The following is a 23,183-nucleotide window of genomic DNA, read 5'->3' as shown; positions in this document are numbered from 1 at the left end:
CCAAAACAGGGCAGCTCAACAAAAAGATACTGGATTTTGCAACTGTGTGGGGAGCTTCTTACCTCAAGTTAAGGTGGGATCGTTTCACTGATAACTGCAGGAATGTGCATATGACTCAGAAAAGGTTTTAGTATTTTTATCTAGAAACCATAAAAGTGGGCTGGGAGAGAGAGACTCTGACTCTATGTTTCCTTAAGCACGAGAAAAACTCCAAGACTTTCAGGATATCAGGAAATTTCCACCTGCTACAAACCATAGGCATCTTGTTCAAATTCCTAGACGGCAAACAGACACGTCAGCTAACGCTGCTCTTAGGTTACACAGATAATTTCTGACAAAACATGGCTTAAAGACCTCAGACGCTCAGGCAAAAGGAAGAACAGCTCATTTCTCTTCAACCCTTTCTACTACAGCCCAGTTTTCCTGGAAGTCTCCCTGGAAAGCACCTCTCTTTTTTTCTCTCAAACAAATCATGGAGTTACATACTAAAGGCACCTCTACAGTTATTTCTATGCTGGCGGCCAAAGTGAATAGTTAATAAGCAGAGTTCTCCACGGTTATAAATGCCATTAACCAGCTTCCACAACCTTGCTGTTTCTAGGGCCGAGGTGACATCAGGTTTGCAGGAAAAGAAGGGAGAACATTTTTCCAGTGAGTCAGAGAGAGAAACCTTAAATAAAAAAGACCTCTAGTAAAAGCACTAACTGGGAAGGGCGCTTGCTGCACGCTGCCTTTAGCTAGATGAAAACTGGGTTACAGTTATGTTCATTTATAACTCAGGGTTTTTTTTTTAAAGAAGGAAGGTATACTAGATTAGCTATTTCTTGCAATGTTTGGTCTGTGTTTAGGTGGCAAGCTGGCGCAGAAAGATGAACAAACCCAGGTCACCGACTGCCAAAAGGCACCGCTCTGGGGACTGGGAAGGCAGGCGAAAGCGAGCCAGCAGGCAGAAACATTTCTGGTTTTACAAGTAGGGAGAGATGGAGTGTCTCGAGCACAAAACTCACAGAAGGGGCCAAGTTAGGCCATCAGGAACTGGAAACTGCTGCTTGTTTCGGCTGGGAAGAGGGTACGTTTGTACATGCTCTTGGCTGAAGCAGCAGCCCTGCGTCTGTGGTAAAGCCCATTTCTGGCCATCGCAGGCGCAAGGCGCAAAGCCCCAGGCACCAGCGTGCACCCAGCACCACTGGGACAGCACTCCCTGTCTGCAGAGGTGGGCTCCCACGACCTGTCAGACGCTTCCGAGTTTTGCAGAGGCACAGAGGCTTCCTAATACTAGAGTCATAAAAAACCTTAAACTTCCTGTTCAAGCATTGCCATTGCAGCGGTTTCATTCGGCTGCGTACCATGCGCTGCGGAGGGGCGGGGGGGAGGAGGAGGAGGAGGAAGAGAGCAGCGGTGCGAGTGGCCGAGGGCGCAGCCAGGCCTCGCAGTGTGGCTGGTGGTGCTGAGCCCCGCGAGCCTCCGCGGCGCTGGCAGGGGGTGGGGACAAGGCCTGGGGCCCACCATCAGCACCATGCTCCTGGGGATCCTCGTGGTGCTCTGCTTCATCCCGGCCGCTCATGTAACAGGTAACTGGGAAAGACATTGAGCCTTTGCATCCTTTTCCCTCACTTTTGTCATTAGGTGGGAGAACGTCTAGCACAGTTTTAAGTTCATTTTGCACAGCTTATCCTGTGTTGGCATGTATGGGGAGACAGAGCATGCTGGCAGGACTGCACATGGATCAATCTGATGCAGCTAAGAGGCTGGTTTTCTTCCAGCCCTAAATATTCTTCCAAGACCCAAGAGCTACCTTTATAGCCTGACTTCTCTTTGGGTGCATTTGGAAATTGCATGCACTTGTGGAGGGGGTTTTACTCCACATTCCCCCAGACTTCACAAGTTTTCACCAGCCGAGCGTCTGCACGACTACTGCTGCTCCTCCGGGTCTGCACAGTCGTGGTGGCAGCGCCTCTCTCAGGGCCCCCTCTCCTCCACCGCCAGGTCTCCAGCGCGGAGCTCCATCTCCCCGGCAGCCCGGCACGACACCACGGGCTGCGGAGCTGAACCCACCCGCAGGCTCACCGAACTAGCAAATAAAAGGAACAAAAGTAGAGCTGCTCACTGAGCTCAGATATGGGAGGATGGGAATTGCTAAGTGCCCGGTTTTTGCTTTCTTTAGCAACTTGTTAATATTCATCAAATACCCAGCTTTTTTTTCCCTGAAAACCTCTTCAGCAACAAAACTGTCTGTTTGTGATTTGGAAGTCCCGAGGTCTTAGTGAATCTTTTTGAATCTCCAGTTGTTCTGGCGGAGGGTATTTTGTCTTGGTGTTGTCCCCTGCTCACGCAGTGTTAGTATGTTCAGAATTAACACATCTTTCCAAAGGGGCCATCAAAACGCAAGGCAAGGCAACGGCTGATGGGTTTTGCTAGGATAATCTTGAGGCAGACAATTTTTCAATTTGCTGGCCTGCGAACGCTTGTTGTTGGGTCTTCTCCAAATATCCATGCTTTGTATTTCACAGGGAATATACAGAAAGAAACAAAAATCTGTTTTCCAGTGCAAAACTTTTCACACATGGAACATCTTTAGAGAGTTCTTTTCCTAACACAAGAGCTGTAATTGCTTCTATTTTTTCCTTGTTTATGCTTTATTTTTCTTTTCCTTAGTAAAGGCATTGCAATTTGCATGAAACCATGATCTACTTTCCTTTAAGCAATTGTGCACTTTTTCTTCCTTATCCTCTTCCCCATGTTTATAATTTGTGTTTGCAACATCATAATTATTTCCACAGCAGGCAACTGGGTTGACAGAGAAGACACTAACTCCAGGAGAGGATAAGTAGCAGCAGGGGGTGAACAGTTGAAAAAAATTTCCATGAGACATCAGCAGCTTCTAAACAACTCTTCTCAATTGCCAGAAGATAAAATATAGCATGTATTACTCAGACATAGGGGTTATGCCACGATTCGATAGACGTTTATACACTTGTTTTGAATTAAGCACTTGAGTTTCTCCAGTAGCTTCATTGAGACTGCTCAACTGCTTGAAGTTAAGACATAAGTTAGCATGCTTCTTAGGGCTCTCATCTTCCCATGCCTCTTTTCCACCTTTTTTCGTTTTGGTCCCAAGATAAACGATCCTTAGTATGTGGCAAGCATTAAAGCAGTCCGGCAGGACTTCCTCAAGCCCCAAAGGCCGCAAGTACTCTGTTTTACCAAAGACACCTGACTTTGTCCTGGTCTGCTGTTGAGAGACTGCACCGACGAGTGCTGCATATTCACTTTGAATGGTGGAACTGTAAAGCTGGAAGGAGTTTTTAAAAAAATCAGTTTCCTCATTCCTTTTTGCAGTACTGCCAATGTTTATGAAGCTTGTCCCCCCCCCCTTTTTGTCTAAATAAGTACTTTGCTATGGTCTCTCCCAGAGACAGCTAGATCGAGTTGCCTAGCCTGTGTATTTTGTGAATTAAGCAATGCAAGTGGGTTCCCACTGCCGCTTACCACAAATGACCTCATCTTTTTACTACCTGCATAACCTTCTGGCTTATGGCTCTGGGTGTTAAATCAACATCTAACACACTAAGGTTACCAGAATGCAGGAGAGGCATGAGACAAGGTTAGCTGAGATGACATAATAAATTCTTGTTCAAAAAAAACAAGCAAACAAAACCCTCTGCTTAAAGCGGGTTTCATTAAAGCAAAAGCATCACCTGTGTTTTCTGAAGCACTGTGCTTCCGGCAGCCCTTGCACCGAACAAGGCGAGGTTAGCAAAGAGCAAGTCTGTCATGCTTAGAAGGGGCACATCTCTTCAGCTGCACATTATGCACCCAGCTGGCTGAGCTGAAACCAAAGGAACTAGGAAAGACCCTTGCACCTTGGGAAGAAAAGTAAATGCAACTGGATAGCACAGACCAGCAGCAGGAAAATGGAAGGGCTTTACGACATAGCTGTGCGTCTTTCTGTTTGCGGGCTAAGGTGCTCCTTCCACGTTCCCCGTAGCCCCCCAGGAACTTAAGCGAGCTCTTGCTCTACTGTGCTTATAGAGACCCCAATTTCATCCAGCTTTCTTGTTTGGGCAAATAACTTCTTGAAGTCAATTGTCATGGAAAAGAAAAAAAAAAGGAGGAGTACAAAATATTTTTTCACAGAGTATTTTTTCCAATAGCTGATATGATTCATGGAAAGTTTTGGGAAAAATAATCAAAATAGTTATTTTCCATGCTTTGTTGTTTCTGTTTTGCTTTCCTGGAAAAAAGAAAGGAAAAGAATTTCAATGGAGTTTTGTTTGCATCAGGGGTCTATGATTAAATAGTCAGTGTTTTACTGATACTATGTATGGATGGCATTCTTTTCAAGATGCAAAAAACCTCACATGTGATGATAAGATAGGTCCAACATGACAAGTAAAGCATAAAAAGCTTAAAAAGCATTTAGAGATAGCATATACCTGTTACTTATAAAACCTAAGATCAAACCTAAGAAAGCTTGCAGCCTGCACACACTGACATCAATGCGTTTACATTTTTAGACTTCCCAGCTCTTTGAGACTGTAGACAATCATTTTTCATAACTGCCTTTTTCTTGGCTGGTTAAGGCCAAGTACCTCCCTACAGACATTTATTATTATGCAGCATGACTGAACACAGCTCAGGAAACAGCAATCACAACCCTATTTAGGGGAAAACATACACTAATGGAAACACATACTACATGTTTCAGAGTTTCACCATTTTAACCAACCCAGTGACATTTACGAGAAAAGCCATCTTTGTGAAGGCAAAAGAAGCTTCAGCTCGCGTTTGCCCAGAAGGTCACCGGCCTCTCGGAGCGCCTGGTGCAAGCCCTCTGCATTCCCCTGCGCTCAGGTCCTACTGCGAATATCCTCCAGTCCTGCCCGGATCACAGAGGAACTGAGGGATGGGTGGCCTTACTGCATTTCCCCCAAGAACTAAGGGACATCTTGGCACGATTGCCTTTCCACAGCTCACAGAAATCCAGGCCTGGAGGAGCAGGAGGACAGCAGGGCCTCGCTGGCACGCTCGTGGGCTCAGCCTGCTTTGCCCTTGCTGCCACTGCAGCCCAAGCGATGCACGGGGTGGCAATTCATTCCTACAAATTACAGGCAAAAGACCTCCCTCAGTCAATTTAGATTCGACATACTAGAACCACCTTGTGAAAGTGGATTTCAGTGCTTAGCTTAAAGCAGTCATGTAGGAAAAGTCTCCATTTAATAATACACAAATGAACTTTTCCCACTCTTTGAAGGCATCCTACATCTCAGCATCAACATCCAGCCTGCACTGCACGGCAAACACACTGGGCCACAAACCCAAGTGACAGAAATAAGTTGAAGAAATGGGGTTTTTTTTTGGATGGGTGCATTAGAAGAGTCTGGTATCCAGTTATCAGCACAACATCCTGGCAGAGGCAAAAGTGGTCCAAAGATGTAGTTAAACAGTGGAGCTCAAGGCATGAAGCTATGTAATCCAGATTACAGAAATCCAGATTAGCCCACAGCAGCAAAAGGTGGGCAAAGTCACTAGCCTTTGTACAAGAAGTGGTCTCTCAGAGATGAGATTTTCAGAGTTATCTTTCCTCTGACTATGGTAAAAATCTCAGCAGGCTGTGCAGTAAGTCTTCATTTGCTTTTTGTATGTACTTGCAATGAAAAACGGGTATTTTGGCAAGCATTTTTCTGAAGTGCTAATGATTCTGTAAGTGTCTGTTTTGAATACCTATTTTGGTTGTACATGCTCTGAGAAAGAAAAGGAATCTTCTGAATGCAATTTAGCTCCTATGACCATAGGGGTTGTAGTGGCTGGCACTACTGCAGTAGAAACCCAAAGGATAACTCTGTCTGAGCTGAGATCTGTAGAACTGTGCTATGTTAAGTACAGAACAATTTCACAGGAGACTTGCACATTCCCACCTTGGCCAAAGATTTATTTTCTGGTCAACAAAAATATGATCAAATACCAGGTCTTTAAAAGGTGGAATCTAAACCTCACCCCTTGCTGAAATGCCTTATAAGCCTATGCAAGAGGCTTTGTCGGAAAATGCTGATTCGATGAAACTGAAGTGTTTTGCTGAAATGTCTTCATTTTGATGAAAATCCACCACAGGCAGGCAGCTCCAACAGAAACCCGCCTTGTCTATTACTACTCCATCACCCACTTCTGGGATTCCAAGATCTGTAGCTCTTGCTGTTGGAAAGTCAGCAAATGCTTGCTCTGCATCAAAACAAAAACTTTCACAACATTTGGGTTCCCTGAAGCCACGGGAACTCAGCTGTGATGAGCTATGCTGTGACGAGACAGCAGAGCATTCCTCATCTCGTGCCTGCCTGCTCTCTCAAGACAACAGTGCTGGTAAACAAGACTTTGAGTGAGAAAATGAACAGCTTCAGTGGTTTCATGGGTTGGGCTGGTAACTGGAGAACCTGCTGGCCACAGGTTGTTTTTAGTGTCCACACCCCAGCAATAGTCCTGGCCAACCCATGTACCTCTTTGTGTTTACTTCACTCCCTGTCCCAGTCTTTTTCATTTTATGTCTTACAATTCCTATGCCAGTGTATACCCTAGCAGAGGGTTCCTGGGTCAATCTCCAAAGTTCCTGCTAAGCCAGCAGTGGCTCTTGAAAGAAATCTGGCTTGTTGTTTTGTCAAGCCTTTGGAGAGCTGAGTAGTAATGCCCTCTCACCAGCTCACAAAGACCTAAAGCTGCCAGGAATTGTTCAGCTACACAGGGGTAGGAGCGTGTGAGCTGGCTGGGGAGTTGCAATTCAGCAAAACCAGCAGCAAATCTTGATCAAAAAAGTTTCTAACACCCCGAATAGCCTTTCAGATAGAAGAATGGGAGCAAGAGCCCAGGATAGCCAGATGCAGTCCAGGGTTTCACTCCAGATGCGGAAAACCCACACTCCTGCCCATCTAATGTTTTGATTCAGAGCAAGGATTATACCTGCATCTCCCACATCCCAGGCGACAGCTGTAATCACCATGTATGTTCATTGTATTCACCTTCAACTCTCAAAATGAATGTTGTACAGTGTGAACCAGTTGCAACAAAAAAGAAAGAATAGCTTCACAGCACCTTTAGATGCCCTTTGTGGCATTTGGAGCAGATGCCTTCTGGATCTATGTAAGCAATGTATCAATTGTATGAATGTGTATGTTTTCTGTGGCTGATGTTTTATGCATCCATTTCTGAGAGCAGCGTGCTGGACCAGATGGCTCAAGTGGTCTGTTCCAGTCGTATGTTCCTGCAGCCACCTAGAAGCCAAGTTTTTTACTTGTAATGTGGGATATAGGCTTAAGCCCTTCATCCAAGTCAAGCAGAGCGTGGAACTGAATTTGGGTCACCTTCACCCCAAACGAATGGCCTACTCAAGACATGGGGGTACTTCCTCTGCGTGCGCACATGTGAACAGAGATTTTGCTGACAGACAGCCATTTAGTTCTAAATATTGTTAAACACTTGTTTTCTGGGTATTTTAGACCTAGCCTCCTTCCACTTCCATTTCCCTTATCAGCCTTTTCAAATTTTCCTTCATATAGATTAAGCTGAAGAGAGACAAGTTTTGCAGCAGGATTTCAGGAAGAGAGATGCCAATTATCATTCTCTCAGCCACAGCAATTCCCAGGGACCAAGCCAGGGACACAGGCTGCTCAGACCTCATACAAGGATTGTGGCTGATAAATGAGTTAGGCTTTCATGAAGATTTATATGCTTTTGCACACACATACACAAAAGGACTGTCCTTCTGGCAAGTTCCTAGCTTAAGATCCAAAACCTCCTTTCTCTTACAGGTCACCATTTGACGAGTGGGGCCTCGGTTGTATAGGATGATTTTTCTTGGAAGAAGTGTCTTTCTGCATAGCCCTTGTAGTGTTTCATTGTTTGGCAGATGGTAGCAGAGTTCTATATGTCAGAAAACATTTCCTGTTTATGTATCAGATTGGTCAATCCAAACTGAATTATGTCTTCATGTGACATGTTTTTTTGCAGGCCATTCAAGTGCTAAGTGCCAGTTCAGTGTCAAATTAGTCATCCCCTGGGTCCTTTGGGAGATTAAGAATCTACTTCAGCTGCTAACTAGAGAAATGACTTTTTATTAAAGTGATAGCAGTTTACGCTTTTAGTGTTCGTTATCCAAGGTCCAAACTCTTGAAGAGTTTGCAGGTGGAATTTGCTGAACCACTTCATGTCTGTCCTTGGATTAAAAAGCAAGGGTATAAATAATATTCTTCTTTGACGGATAAACTAAGCATTAAATTCATTGTATTTCTACTCCATGGTATCCCCTGGGAACCTTCTTACTAAGGGAAGTATAGACGAGGGTGGCCTTACCTATATAGATGTACACACACACACACACACACACACAGAGTAGCCTTTTCAGTCTTGATGTTAAATCTTAGCCACACAGGCCTCTTTCTGTATTAGTGTTCTGATTCTGAAGAAAAACACTCTTGACCTCACAGGGTCCCCTAGTGACTATGCAATTATTTATATAAAGGGGAATTGCGGCAAGAAGAGCCCCTGTGAGAGGCTGCTTCTGCACCTCAGTTGTTACGTACGCCCTAGGAGGGAGCATCAGCCAGGGAGACGGGGAGAAGAGCTGCATAGGAGCGTGCGTGGTTCTGAAGTCGCATACTGTGTTAGATAAACAAGTGTTTTTTTTTCTCTTCCCCACCTCCCAACCCCCACCTCTCTGTCCAGAAAACAAGATTTTAGTGGCTCAGCATCCTTTGCTCATTGTAGCTAACAAAACGGCGACTCTGGTCTGCAACTACACGTACAATGGGACGGGGAAGGAATTCCGAGCTTCGCTGCACAAAGGAACAGACAGTGCAGTTGAAGTCTGCTTTGTTTCATGGAACATGACCAAAGATAGCAGTAATTCAAATAAAGAATTCAACTGCAAGGGGATTCACAAGAAAGACAAAGTAATCTTCAATCTTTGGAATATGACTGCCAGCCAAACTGACATTTACTTCTGCAAAATTGAGGCCATGTATCCACCCCCATATGTCTACAATGAGAAGAGCAACGGGACCGTCATTCACGTGAAAGGTAAGCTGGGAAATCTCTGTAGGCCTACACACGTTCCCCACACAAAGGCTTGAGGCAGTGTGTTTCCTTCCTAGGAACAAAATAGATGGGTTGCCCATTAGGATTAAATTCCTGCTCCCTGGAGAAGACATCTCAAAATGGTGCATGATATGGTTGATAAACAGGATATGTCAGAGCAAAGAGTAAATAAGCAGAGGTTAAGGTCACTGCTTTCATGAACTTTAAGTTGTCTCTGTTCTCTTCCTTAAAGAGACACCCATCCAAATACAAGAGTCTCAGCCTGCAAGCTCTTACTGGATTATGGTGGCAGTGACTGGAGTTCTTGCTTTCTACAGTACGCTAATAACAGCAGTCTTCATTAACTACTGGGTAAGAAACCACTTTTCTCCTTTGCTCTTTGGCCCTCATATGTTTCTCAGACTACATGTGCTGTATCGACCACAGTTCACTGATATCCCTCACTTTCAGGACAGCAGTGCTTCTTCACCCTGGCTACAAATGCACACCCATGCTCTGCCCGAGGCAAGCTGAAAGCCCAGATGCTCTCCAGGTGGGCTGTCAGGCCTCCGCGGTAGAGCTTTAAAGCAAACAGGAATATCAGAGCATTTGCCATGCCCTGTGCACCAGCAGTATTGGGACGCTGTCTGCGGCTCTTACAACTGTCCGTGTCAGGGAAGCCTATCACTACAAGCATCCCTGGCAAAACCCTTTGGGACTATTCTGACAGAGGGGGTTCACCTGCAGTAAAGCAGTCTTCAGGGACTAGGAATCAGCCCAAGACCATCCATATTAGTGCCTTGTGCCTTTCCAGCAATTCCCTCGTGTACCCACTATTCCTGGCAGCTTGCCTGCAAGAGAATAGGGGCACCGGGATCTCACTAGTCTCTCCTCTGGCCCTGTGTGTTAACCCCAAGAAGGCAGAGACATTCTAATGGCTCATTATTTTTGCTTTCTAATCTCTCTGGAGACCTGGCTGGCTCAGGTCCCATCCACTTCTGCCTGGTCCAACACCAGGCCTGCTGGAGAAACACAAGAGTGAGCTGTGATGCAGAGGCAGCAGAAGGCCACCTTTGCTCAATGAGTCTTAGGACCACAGTCTCCCAGAGCTTATTCTACACCATTTCCCTCACATGAGAAAGACTGGAACAATGAGTGTAGAGAAGAACTCTTCCTTGTACTCTGTCCTTCCCCTGTATCTCTGTGGTTAAGTGTCTGTTTTCAATACATTACAAGTTAGCCTATCTAAAGGGCCCGGTGTCCCTGACAGGTTAAGCACTGCATGGATACAGAAAGCCACTCTCTCTGCTAGCTGAAATTTCAGCTGATACCTGTTTCATCAAAATACACTTGTTCAATACATGCCTCTTTCTACTGGAAAGCAGGCTGGATCAGAAATTGCCGCATGAAAATGCTAAGACACGTTAGGTGGTTCCTCTTCGCGTCTTACTGCGGTGACGGCCTCACAGTAGGGCTAAGAGGATTACAGGCGATGGCTGCGGGTGTCACCGCGCTGTGCTACAGCAGCTCTGCCCTGGTGAGATGCTGTAGTTTCAAACCCATCACTCAGAATCTGAACCATTTCTCTCCACGCTTTGCATTTGGTCCCTAATGGCCATGCACTGTGCTGCTAAGATGTCTGCTCCTAGCAGGACTGACAAGGCTGCACTGCGATGTGCACTGTTTGCTGCAGCAGTTTTTACCTGATATTATTGCTGCAGCTGGTATTCTCCTGATAAGAAATACTCTGAGCGTGGAGGTACTTGGATGCTGTTGAATGTAAATAAAGCTGCCTAGAAAAGATTACAGATGTTAAAAAAACACCCTAAAAATGATACTTGACAGCCACAGCAAGCCTGTTTCACTTGAGTTCCTGAAAGCAGCTAAAGACTTGTCTGTTTTCTTACAGTCTGCCTTCCCTGGAGAAAAACAGCTTTCCTTTCCAAAAGTAGCAGCCTTTCATCCTGGAACAGCCTAGCATTCACTCATGCTAGTAAAATGTATTTCTCTCTTGCAAAATTAACTCTTTAAATTTAATAGGTGAATTAAAAATTTTATATTATGGAGAAAAGCACATGCAATTAAAGCTTTTCTTTCTAATATAATTTACATGCACCAACTACACTATATAAGTTTAGTAATACGTAACCTACACATAACATCTTGTGTGTGTATACACATGCACACACACATATATATTTTAATACAAAAAAGCTTAGGGAATCTCACAGCGACTAACTGCCCCACTCTGCAGGCACAACATGATTCAACCATCAGTTCTAACGCAAACCAATTCCACAACATCGGACATGGGAACACTTTGCTCAGCAGCTGATGAAGGAGCACTCTGAAGGAGCACGCTGACCTTACGCACAGCCTGCTGGAGTCCCCAGCCCAAAGGCTGCAGTGGCCACCGGCTCCCTCTGATTGCGGACAAACGACTTCACCTGCCTTCCGCCTCTGCTGCTCTTATTTGCAGAAGTGGTGATGCTCTTCTGTCTCACAGGGACATTATAAGGCAGGAATTCAACAGTGGAAATGAGTTTTTTGAGGCCCAGATAATGAGACCGATAAAAGATTAGCATCAGCTCTGCTTCTTTTGCCTCTTGAAGAGGTGCTCCTAGCAGCAGATACGTTGTATATTCCCGCAGTAAGGGGTAGGAAACCATGACGTACACGACTTGAGCTGATTTTGTTCTGCTTGAGTTAAGCAAATTCCTTTTTTCCTCCTAATAAATGAGGACAATCTTCACTGCCCAGATGGTTCTGCTTGTGCTGAGTCATCCCACGGCTGAGAACTGGGGGGGAGAGCAAGCAGTCCGTGCCCCTGTCCGCAGCATCCATTTACCTCTAGAGCTAACGCTAAATCTCTCAGCAGATAAGCTGGAGCCTTGTGCTCAGGTTGGGCAGATTCATAGACTATTTCATGAGAACACGTGCTCTAAGTCTGTGAATGCATTTAAACCTGAGGCTTCCTTATAAACAGGCCTGCTTCCCTGAGCCAGGGCCCAGGGCTAGAAATGTCAGCAGTGAATATAGCTGATGGTTGGTGGGACTATTTATTAATTCAAAAGAAGGAAAAATTTATCAAATCCATTATTAATTTTTCTCAGATCTTATTAATACTCAAAAACTCTCTGTGCAAAGGATCGCCCCCCGCCTCCTTTTTCTCCTTTATTTTTAAGTGTGCACCCCAGACAGGACAGACCAATTGCAGAAATATTTTCACACTTTTCTTCCCCTTTCTCCCGCAGCAAAAAAGCAAGGAGAAAATGTATCATCAGAGTGACTACATGAACATGACTCCCCGCCATCCACCTTACCAAAAGAACAAGGGTTACCCATCCTATGCACCCACGCGAGACTACACTGCGTACCGCTCCTGGCAGCCGTGATCCCCACCGTCCGAGCGACCAGCACCCCGGGGTGCTCCTCGTCAGTCACGTGTGCTTGGACGTGGAAGGACAACCAATCATTTTCCCATCATGTTTGTTGACATCAATCATGGATACCTACATCATGGCAAATATTGGCTAAAGTTTGACAGTACGCACAGAGGAAAAAAAAGCAAACGTGGAAAATGCAAAATTTAAACATGGATTGTTTTCCATGATGGCTGAAAGTGAGCAGTGACTTGTGTTAAAGGTTGCGAGTGATAAGACAGAAAGAAGGCATCAGACCTCCCAGCTGGTCTCCTCTTAACGCTTGTGATTTTGCTCAGCTGTTGGGGGGACCAGAACTTCTGACCTTTCCCAATAACTGTTGCCTCAGATTTAAACCTTAATTTCTTTTGCTGTATGTCTAATCCTCAGAAATGCAACCCACATTGCTGTTAAATACGTCAAAATGCAAAAAAATACAACCCCCTTCCCCCCCCCCCAAAGCAGGGCACAGTTTGATGTTCAAAACACACGCTCAAAAAAAGGGAGGGAAAAGTCAGCCAGAAGGTGTCCAGGCTAGGACACAAATGGGCTGTCTGGGCAAATCAAGACTGATGGAAAACCACTAACCCTTCAACATGTGAGTCCTTAGGTTGGTCACTTTGTACATCTTCGTAAAATGATTTGAGGCCATGATCAAACAACTCCACGGAATGAGAAAGCAATTAACCAGAAGACAAAAGCAAGACAAGCCGGAGAGGAGAAAGATCTGTTGTCATCACAAAAAGCCCCTTTTGCATTACGTTCGCCTACACCAAGGGAGCGCAAAGCCTGCAGTGAAGTTATATGGGAAGCATTACAACACATGGAGGTCAGATTTTGAGGAGAGCTTTACTTTTATGTTGAATTTTTATTTCTACCCAAAGGTACTTGCTTAGCTGAGTCCTCCTGAAAATCTGTCCACTTCTGATACCAAGGTTGTACCAGAGCTCTTCTGAAAATCTCGGGCCAGTTATGAGCGAATAAAGATCACTTGAAAACTGTCCCCTCAGCACCCAATTTTTGGGGAGTGAGAAGGTCCTCAGTTCCTACCACGGTTAACAGCACTCAGCCTTTTTTAGGGCCTGCTCTGGGCATGTTGGGGAACTCTGGGCTAGCTGGAGATGACTTTGTTACCTAAAGATGTTTTCAGGGATGCTCCGTGCAGGATGGGGTCTTCAGCAGAACTTACTTCATTCCTTTAATTAAGCATGTTTACGTTAGCAAGGAATCCTAAACTGTGATTGGGGTTGTCTTAACATAAAATCTTTTTTTCATGCTGAGGAGAGGAAATTTTTTTAGCGACTACTGAACAAACAATTAAATGAAAATAAATCCATGTTTCCACCTTGAAATAAAAATCAAGATCATTCGACACTCACTTTACTCCAAAACCGGCTAACCTTTCAACCCTTCTACCTTAGAGAGGAAATGACAAAAATAGAGATGTGGAAGGGTGGCAACAGTCTGCCGTGGCTTTTTAACCCGAGTACAAATGTTGGCACTTGGAGGTTTTATCCGAGTTTGCTGGCCAGCCCCAAGCCCTTCGTAGTGAGTCACGCCAAGGCGCGCCGCGACGGTGCGGGCTCGCCGCCGGGCGCCCTCCCCGCCCCGTAGGCGCGTGAGCCCCTTGCCCGCCGGGTGCCGCGGGGAGCCGGGCCGCCGCCGCGTCGGGTCGCGCAGGCTCCTCTCGCCGCCCGGGGCACGGGCCCCGGCGGGCTCTCGCGGTGCCGCGCTCTCGCGCGGGGAGAAGCCTCATCTCCTCACACAAACGCGCAGCGAAAGCGGGCATAAACCAGGGTCAGCGTTCCTCATTTAAACTGCATATATATATATATATCTTCAGAAATTATAAATGTATCTATTTCAGGATGTCTCTATTCCTTAGAGTTTTATTATACTTTTTGTAATCTCCTTTTAAAATTATTAAATAGCTACAGTAAATTAAATCTTGAATAAATGCTTTGGGCCTGAGGCTACTCAGAGGAAAGTATTACTTTCTAAAGTAAATGTTGGTATAATTTGTTTTCCTTCCCCTAGTACTGCTGTAACTTCTATATTTAAAACACACTGATAGCTCCCAGAACATGATACTGGAAGGGAAGTCCTGAAACAACTATCAATTAATTTGCCTGACCAGAAAAACAAACAAAACAACAACAAAAAAAAAAAAACACAAAACAAAACAAGAAAACATCCTTCCTAAACATAAAATGAAAGGAATGAGGAGAACTGGGACAGGAGAGGCCCCAGCACTATGCGAACATGGACATCACCATTATATCAAAGCACTGGAGGGACACGAATCACATGCCAGTAAGCAGCTCTTACCCACCACTGCAAGGGGCAGAAGAGAGAGTCTGCAGCAAAGCCGGCAAGTTGAGCCCGGAGACCAGCTCTGCAAACGCGGATTAGCATCTATGACAAACCGAGCGATTCTAATTTATTGCAGCTGGTCTCAGGCAATGCGTAACATGTGAGGACAGCACGGCCCTGCCTTTGGAGTCCATATGCTGTTTATGGGATGATGTAAAGAAAATCCTCCCCCAGCTGCTGCTCAGAAGGTGGAAACTGGCCCTCATGGAAGGCAGAGAGAGATGAACAGGGTTTTCTGCCTTGCAGACAGGCCGTAGTTCAAGAGCAGACATCACCCTGCTGAGCAGTAATTTAACCTTTCATTCTCTTACCCCCCTCATTTGGATTTCAGTGTTAGATGAACACCTGAGCTGCGATCGCCGTGTCTGGATGGCAGCCATCGTGCGCTGCAAGGGGCCGGTCAAGTGCCGTGCAGCTCCAGTGCCCTGCGTGTGATCCCCTGCCTGGCACGTCTGGGTCGCAGCACAAGCGGAGGGCCAGGCCCCTCCACGTCTCGCGACTGAGCTCCCAGGAGACTGCTGCCGAGAAGGTCGCCTGTGCTGCCTCCGCAAGTATCTTGAACTTTCACAACAGGAGCTGCCAGGTTTACTAAAGCCAAAAATCTTGGACATCCCTTCTGATCTTCTTCCTTTACTTTGCATATAATCTCTTATGCTTTCATTTCTACGCCAGCCTCAGCCGCTCAGGAACCCACCCAGTTTGTTAACCGTCTCTAACGCTGTTGTGTCAGCTTCCATGTGTACCTGTAGGTAGCGATTTGCTTTACAAAGACTGTCTTGTATGCCACATTCCTCTTCAGTTTGGGGTATTAAGTCACCATAGGAGGCTGGAGCCATGTGGTGATTTGAGATGTACCTGTTTTCTGTTTGAAGCATCTGGGCTCTTTCATCCCTTTGATTTCTCCCATCCTCTTCAAATTTTCAGTCATGCCAAACACCCATGTGGGAATCCCACGCACCACGTGCTTCTCACGGTGCAGGTAATTTCCGTACATCTCATTTCCTGTGCCTAGCAGGCTTTCGACCATTGCCAAGCCATGCCTGTATTTGCCCTTAGAGCAGAAGCAACGGTGGCTCCTGACAGTATGCTTGCCATCAACAACGTGGTACAAAAATCTTGAGTTTTAGGAGCACGCAAGCAAGTGCTTCAGTGGTAAAGATCAAATCTTTCCGCTTTCTGCAAGGCTTTTGCTTTTGCGACTGGAAAATAGTTTATTAGAGATGAATCACAGGCCACGGCGAGAGTTGTTAGTTACTCACACTAACCAGAGGACAGGTTAGGGTAACGAGTACAAAACCTGCTTTGTGAAGGTCCAGTTGGGAGTGGGAAAGCATGGAAAACAGCCCTGGGCAGTAAACTGAGGCCAAAGTCAGTGTCTGTAAGTGGCCGTGAGGGGGAAACAGTACCAGCTGCTTATCTTGATGCAAACGGCTTGTTCTTCACAAGCAGGTGCTTTTGTTGGAGCATCACATTACAGTTGGTTACTCCTGCAGCCCCAAGGGCATGCAGACAGCCTGGTGCGGCCAATTTGGCTGCCAGAGCACTAGGAGGCTGCCAATTTCGTGCAAGCCCATTTCAAAGAGACAAGAAGTTGAATGGTCTCAAAATCATGCCTTTTTTTTTCTTTTTCTTTTTCTTTCCCCCTTTTTTTTTTTTAAACTGGCTCTCCAGGCTCAGGGCACTGGTTCTTACTTTTTCTCCTTTTGTTAATAAAAATGAAACATCACTTTCTTTTCAGGGCTCATAAACGTAACCAGTAGCATCTCAGTTTTGGGGAGCTGGCTCCGTCTGATTGATGTGACTGTTGAGTGAGCAATGGGTTTCCAGTGCCACACTTTTCCTAGCCATTATATCATTAGGTGGCCACATCACTCCTTTTCCTTACTGGCTTTTTATTCCTTCAAGGGAACTAACTATTCTGGATCATGTTGAAATGTTCTCCTGGCCTGGAACAACTCTAGTTTTTCAGTCAGGAAAGATCGCTCTACAACCAACAAAAGCAAAGGAGCAAACAAATGCTTTGTAACAGGACAGTCGGTTATGGAAAGAGACACAGAGGTTTCATTTTGGTGGGAGGCTCAAATGGCCTTTTACAAAATCCTTTCACTCTGAAGTAAAGAAGCTTAAGAAATTACATTCTAAAGTACCTTAAAAGAAAAGAGATCAACTTGTAAAATTAAGAAATCAGAGGCAGGAAATACCAGAAGAAAGATTTCCCATGCAGTCTCTCTTCTGCCCCCTTGTGTGAACAATACAGTTCTTTAATTACATTTCTTCTCTGCCCAAGGGAACTTTGCCTTCTAACCTTAGCGTATGTGTACTGGGAGGTGCTGCCGGCTCCCCAGCAGCAGGGGAGCAGGGGCTGCACCGCAGCACAGGCCGGGGGGCGCCCGGCCGCGCTGGAGGTGCGGAGCCGGAGGGGCGGCTCCAGCCCCTCGCGCCGCGCCGAGGGCGGCAGCAGGGCACGACCTGTCAGACTAGCTTTGCCCTCAGGAACCCGTGGCACTGAACTACGCTTGTGTTCACGCAGGGTAACTGAGTGGATTAAGGAGCTGCAAATTGCATCAGTTTACAGAAAGGGAGGGAAGGGGGTGAAGGTTGAGACAACTTGAGACAACGCGCACAGGCCAGTCGCTGAAGGATGATAGCTAAGTTAATGCCTGACAGCTCTGTCAGTGCCCCACTGAATTAGATCACTCTGCTGTGAGTCAGAATGAACTAATTTTCCTGCTACGCTGGCTGCCTGCGACAGCCCTAGGGCTACTTTAATCTTCAAACACCAGTGGTCAAGATGAGAGCTGAATTTTTTTGCTCATCAAAGCGATGAAGTATGCTGCCTGCATTTCTTCGGCGGCTCCTCAGCCTTCCCCAGTCAAGTGAAAGCAGCTGGAGAGAGGACACGGCTTCTCTCTTTGAGTTCATCAGCTCGCGTTGCACAGGAACGCAGCCACAGTCCAGGGCAGAAGGTCAACTTTGGGAGCGTTATCCCATCCAGCTCTTTTTCTCAGCAGCATGCTGAAATAATGCCATTTTTTTTTTAGCAAAAACAAAACAAAAAAGAGGCTGCGAAGATACAAAAATGGACACCAACAGAATAACCTCCCTCTCTACCACACACACATACAGCTGACACTAATTTCAAGTCCATCCCAATGAAAGAGCAATCCACCACTAAGGATGGGAGCAGTAAAAGGAGTTAATGGAGAAACCACTCTAAAACCACTCCAGTGAAACTCTGGAACAGTCCCTCAGGGAATGGAGAGGAACCAACCAGCTGCAGCACACACAACACAAAGCACATCTCTGCCTCTCCGTGCCCACATGCTAGGAATAAGAGCATTAAAAACACACTGGCCCTGCTTGCCTCAAGATGTACTTTTTGCTCCGTGGGCTGCTACGCATCCACGAGAAACCAGCTGCGTTGACAGTGAAAGCCGTGGCTTCAGGTCCTGCGAGCAGCTTGGGCACTGCCGTGCTGAGCTCTGCCCAGCGCCCTGAGCGGCAGGAAGGCAGCACAGTACATCCTCCAAGGAGGTGGCCACGCAGCCGCTTCGACAGCCTTTCCTCGTCCCTGTGTTCCCAGCACTGGCTCCCAGGGAACTCCTGAGACCAAACCAGCAAATTACATCTAAAGGGCAATGGGCAAACAAACCACACCAGGCTGGAAAGGCAGGAGGAGCTGAAAGGCAGGCTGCAGGAGAAGTGGAGTTCAGTGACTCCAGGGCTGGTCTCCGGCAGCTAGACGAATGCATTGGCTTGGTCCACAGCTCCAGTGAATTTCCTCCAAAAAAAGCAGGCCCCTGGAAGGATGACGACTCTGTGGTTATTTCCTGAGATGATTTAAGTCAAAATAAGCATGCATACACACTTAAATCAGAAAAGATTTTAAAAATACAGTTTTTGTTGCCTCTTCTCCTTTCTTATTTAAAGGATTTCTTACTTACAAATTCCACATTTCACCTGCAGTGTAAGTTTTAAAAATCAGAATATTCCTTTCTCAATTAATATTTTTTATTAAGGAGTTCCTGCTGTAGTTCTGCGATCTGATTTCAAACTGCTGAGGCAGGGAGGCAAAATGAGACAGAGGATACAAGCAGAAGATAAATCTCCTGCAGCTCAGCACTGCATGGCAGTGCCCACACACTGTGAAAGAAAGCAAGCACGAAAGTAAGTTCAAAGAGTCCATAGGTTACATGAGCAACCTGGGCTGTGGGGAAATGTCAGTTAGAAACGAGCAGCAGAAAACAGCTCTGTTTTCCTACTGTTGTGGCTTTGCTTGGTGACGATGACACACAAAGATTAAGTGTAACAGCATGAACTCCAGTTGTTTATCTCCCTTATTATCATCACCAGTAAGCGAAGGAGATGTGTGGGTGTCACCTGCAAAAAAAAAGAAGTTGCATTTCTGAGAGAAAAACATCTGCAGCAAAGATCAGAGAAGGCAAATGGTCTTGTTTAATTCATGCATATCCAATTTCCTTGCCGTCACTGATCTGCAGCACTGAATTTAGTCTCCTGGATTTTGCGTGCTTTAGTGTGCTTAGAGGGAGCAAGAGAGAAGGAGACAGAGGGTCTTGAGCGGTATCAAGTGCCTCCATTGATTACAGATCATCAAGGTCATTTGCGAAGCACTAAGATAGCCTGGCTCCTGAGGCATGGAATTTGATTTTCCCTCCCCTGTCCTCCTGTCTGCTGAGCTGTGGGGATTTGCAGCAAGAAAAGCTTTCTGCCTTCCGTGCAGTCAGTCTGCAGAGAGCATTCTCTTCACGCTGCCCTTGAGGGATGCCAGCAGAAAGTGGAAGCAGCGGGTCACCACCAGCAGCACGAGTGCTAGTGAGATGTGTAGATGTAAAAACGTGGTTCTTCGCTGTTTGCACATTTGTGTCTGTGACAGTGAATCTCTGCACACACAGTTAAATACCACTTGCCATACACATGGTACGAGAAATTACTGTTTTAAGAATGATTTAAGGAAAAGAGATCTACTGCACAGCAATTGCTGAGGGACACTTTGCATACGGACACACACACAATGGCATGCATGTAGATGCAAGCTTCTGTCTTTTTTCCTCCCTCATTATTTTTATATGTAAAAATGAAAAAAACAATGAGCACAGTGTCCTGGATTGCACTTCAGGCACAGTATGCTTATTGGGTCTAAGATATCTCTAGATTAATGACATTTAACTTGGCTGTGTGGTAACTTGCCTGGGTCAACTCATCAGCCTCTGAGACAGAAGAAGTATTAGAAAATTGAAAAACAGTACGTTCATAGTATCTGTATTTAAAAAAGAGTATTTTCCTCCACCTCCAAATTTGCCGTAATTTGCTTTAGTCCTGGATTTGAGGTACATTCTAAGAGTCTTCCTTTTACCACTAAGCACGGAGAAAACATGGATGCCCATCCCCTTTCGGCTGCAGATCAGGGAGGTGAATTCCCTGTGGTTCTGCTACGGCTGTTCTCATCATCGAGTAAGAGAGGATGCTGCGCTCTTGCCGTCCCCCAGCTGCAGCCTAAGCAAACCAAGGACCTGACGAATACTTCTTGCCCAAGTGCAAAATACAGAATTTGCCTTCCCCCTTAACCAGACCTTTTTACAAAAATTAAACTCACTTGTCCTTGATAGGTGCCATAAAGAATGCTTGCTCAATAATTATTAATTTCTTGTTCTTGCAAAGGCTCCTATATATGTGTCCTCTTACTGAGGGGAGGAATCCAACTGATGTTGGTATGATTAGTTATGTGAGAAAGTTACACATCAGAGCACTTTGGTGTGGGAGTGTCTTCTCTCTCATAAATGTTGTGCTGCAATCTTGGTCACCAAACTGATGAGCAACACTTTGGGCTAGAGAACGGCACAATAAAACCCTCAGAAAGAAAGACCTGTGAATCCTGAAGCACTGATTAACTGTGCTGCACCCGGCCGAATGGCGTGAGCACCAGCAGCTTAAGTGCCACTTCCAGGTTGGTTAGGAGTGACCGCATGCTGTAATACTGCCAGGTTCAGCATCTCAGATGCATACAGACTGTGATGAGAGAGCAAAATACTAAAGGATCCAAGGCAGAGAAGAAAATACAGAGGAGCAAGAGGTTTACCTTGCTAAAGGCAAAACGTTTGCACTGGGAACAGGAAACGAAGAGACTAGTGCAAAGGATGTTGTGGGTGTTGGAAGAGCAGGCACTGCATGTGCCTGGGTGACTCATGGCCACTGTGACTGCTTCCTCATGCTGAAGTGTCCTTCCTCCCGCAGCTGGAGCCAGGGGGGCTCATCCTGCCTGGCCTCGCCACGCTCTGGCTCTGTGAGGGTATCATCAGGAAAGCGCTTGGGCTGGCACTGTGCCACGCTATAAGCTGTCTGTGCTGCACAGAAGTGATAGGTCAGTCTCTGCTCAAGGAGCTTAAAAGTAGAAATGAAGAGGTAAGGAGAGGCATGGTCCTCATGCACAGCAGGGAGTGCAGCAGCTGTGAGGCTGGAAACAGACCAGAGGCCTCCTTGCACAGTCTGTAACCTTGGTCCGCTGGACCATGCTAAGTGCACGTGTGCATCTCGTGTGGGACTCCACAGCCCCAAGCAACAGCAGGAACTAATGGCTCGAGCCAGAAAAGTCCAGGCTGGTCACAGCTGCAGTTTCACTTCTACACTTCTGCCAGCTCAGACCTTCAAGCTGGTCTTCCCAGATACAACCTACAGAGCACAACGACTGCCTTAACTGTCCACGTTTCTCTTACCCTCCCCCATCTTGTATTATAGGTACAAAACTGCCACTGAGATTAGGACAGAGCCTTCTGTATGTGTGTCTGTGTTCTCTGCACAGAGCTTTCTACTCCTCCAGTGAAAAAAAAACCTAAGCCCTGCCTGCTCACTCGCAGTTTTTTTTTTAATTTATGGGTTTTCTTGTGATCACAGAGGTGCCCATCTCCCATAGACTTTGTATAATCCAAGGTGTCCCCTACCACTTACGGATGGCAATGGCGCAAAATGGGAGCCATTACAAACTTTGTCCAACACACGCAGCACAAAGCTTAAATGGACCAATGTCCCCTTTAGTACCACAAAATGAAGCATCATAAAACTAATTAATTTTCCTGGAGCTACTTCTTGTGGTTTAATGGATGAGATCCATAGGTTATAGCAAAATGGGTCTTCCTCCTATCCTTTAAAACAGCCTTTGGTTACCAGAAGAAGAAGCTGGAAAACACGCATGCATTTAGGAAGGCGACAGCACATCTGCTGCTGTCGGACTGTAGAAGTAACAGGTCATGGCAGTACACTGTGTTATGGGGGCATGACAATGTGGATGCAGCAGAAAATCAAAGATCTGACTCAAAATGCATCTATGCCATCAAGGCTGAAGCCTTGTTAAGATCATCTGTCCCTACTGCTCTTCAGGGAGGATCAGAAATACACCTTGTAACACAGTAAGGAGGCAAGCAGAGGTGGTGAGTCTGGCTTGGGAGTGGGTGGTTGTGATGGGCTCATATTTCTTATTCCTCATGAAGATTGCCAGGGTACAGACAGCGTATCCAGGACATACATTCCCTCTATAAACTTGCTTTGCATACCAAGAGTTGGCATGGAATTTACTCATGCATAAGCGGCAAGCATATTCTTGCATAGCAAGAATAAAGACATGGCCGAGCAAAATATTAAAAAATATACACGCTGTGTGTGTTAACCTACAACCTACCTGCTACTCTCTAGCACAGACTGAAGTCTATTCCTTCCTGTATTCCTGCAGGTGCCCTAAAGCTCTTTGAATCTCTGAGTAGCTGAGAAGCCAGCCTAAGACACCTTCTGTCTATGTAACTTAACAATTTGGTAGTTCTCAAGATGAACTGGGCTCAGATGTCATTAGGAAGACTTAGAAGAAAAGCTATTTGAATGCATCAATTAGTTCTCTTGCAAACTAGATCTTACTCTCCCCCCTCATCCTGGGGGACACCAAACTCTGAGGCTTTTCACATGCATTTTGCATCAGAACAGAAGCGCACAGACCTATGGTCCATCTGGCAATGGTATCCTGTTTCCGACAAGCCTAGCTGCTCCAGAGGAAGATGTAAAGCCTTCATGATGAACTAGCTTGCCTTGAAAGAAACATGTTTCTCTCATTAACTAGTGATCATCTCATGGCCTCTAACAGGAGCTGTGAGAAATCCTTATGATTTCCATTTTTCCAGAACTACAATCACTGTGATCACAAATATACATTTGCATTATAGTAATAATCAAACCCCACATTTTTCCACACTGTACAAGCTGAAAAGTGATATTCCATGCTCTGAAGAGCTTAAAGGGTAAAAGGAGAACAGACGAAAGCCGATTGAC

At 45.9% G+C, this 23,183-nt stretch overlaps 1 protein-coding gene across 1 annotated transcript; it reads left to right on the top strand.

The window, feature by feature from the left end:
* The first annotated feature begins 1,507 nt into the window (after positions 1 to 1,507).
* Positions 1,508 to 12,455, top strand: CD28 (CD28 molecule). Its single transcript, XM_062579131.1, has 4 exons — positions 1,508 to 1,571; positions 8,710 to 9,063; positions 9,314 to 9,432; positions 12,315 to 12,455. The coding sequence occupies exons 1-4, from the start codon at positions 1,517 to 1,519 to the stop codon at positions 12,453 to 12,455; spliced, it is 669 nt and encodes a 222-aa protein (XP_062435115.1). The 5' UTR covers positions 1,508 to 1,516.
* Positions 12,456 to 23,183: the final 10,728 nt, after the last annotated feature.

The sequence above is a fragment of the Rhea pennata genome, chromosome 6, assembly GCF_028389875.1.
Source record: "Rhea pennata isolate bPtePen1 chromosome 6, bPtePen1.pri, whole genome shotgun sequence".
Lineage (NCBI taxonomy): Eukaryota > Metazoa > Chordata > Aves > Rheiformes > Rheidae > Rhea > Rhea pennata.
The sequence above is the reverse complement of the archived record's forward strand: the minus strand, read 5'-3'. Positions and strand labels throughout refer to the sequence as shown.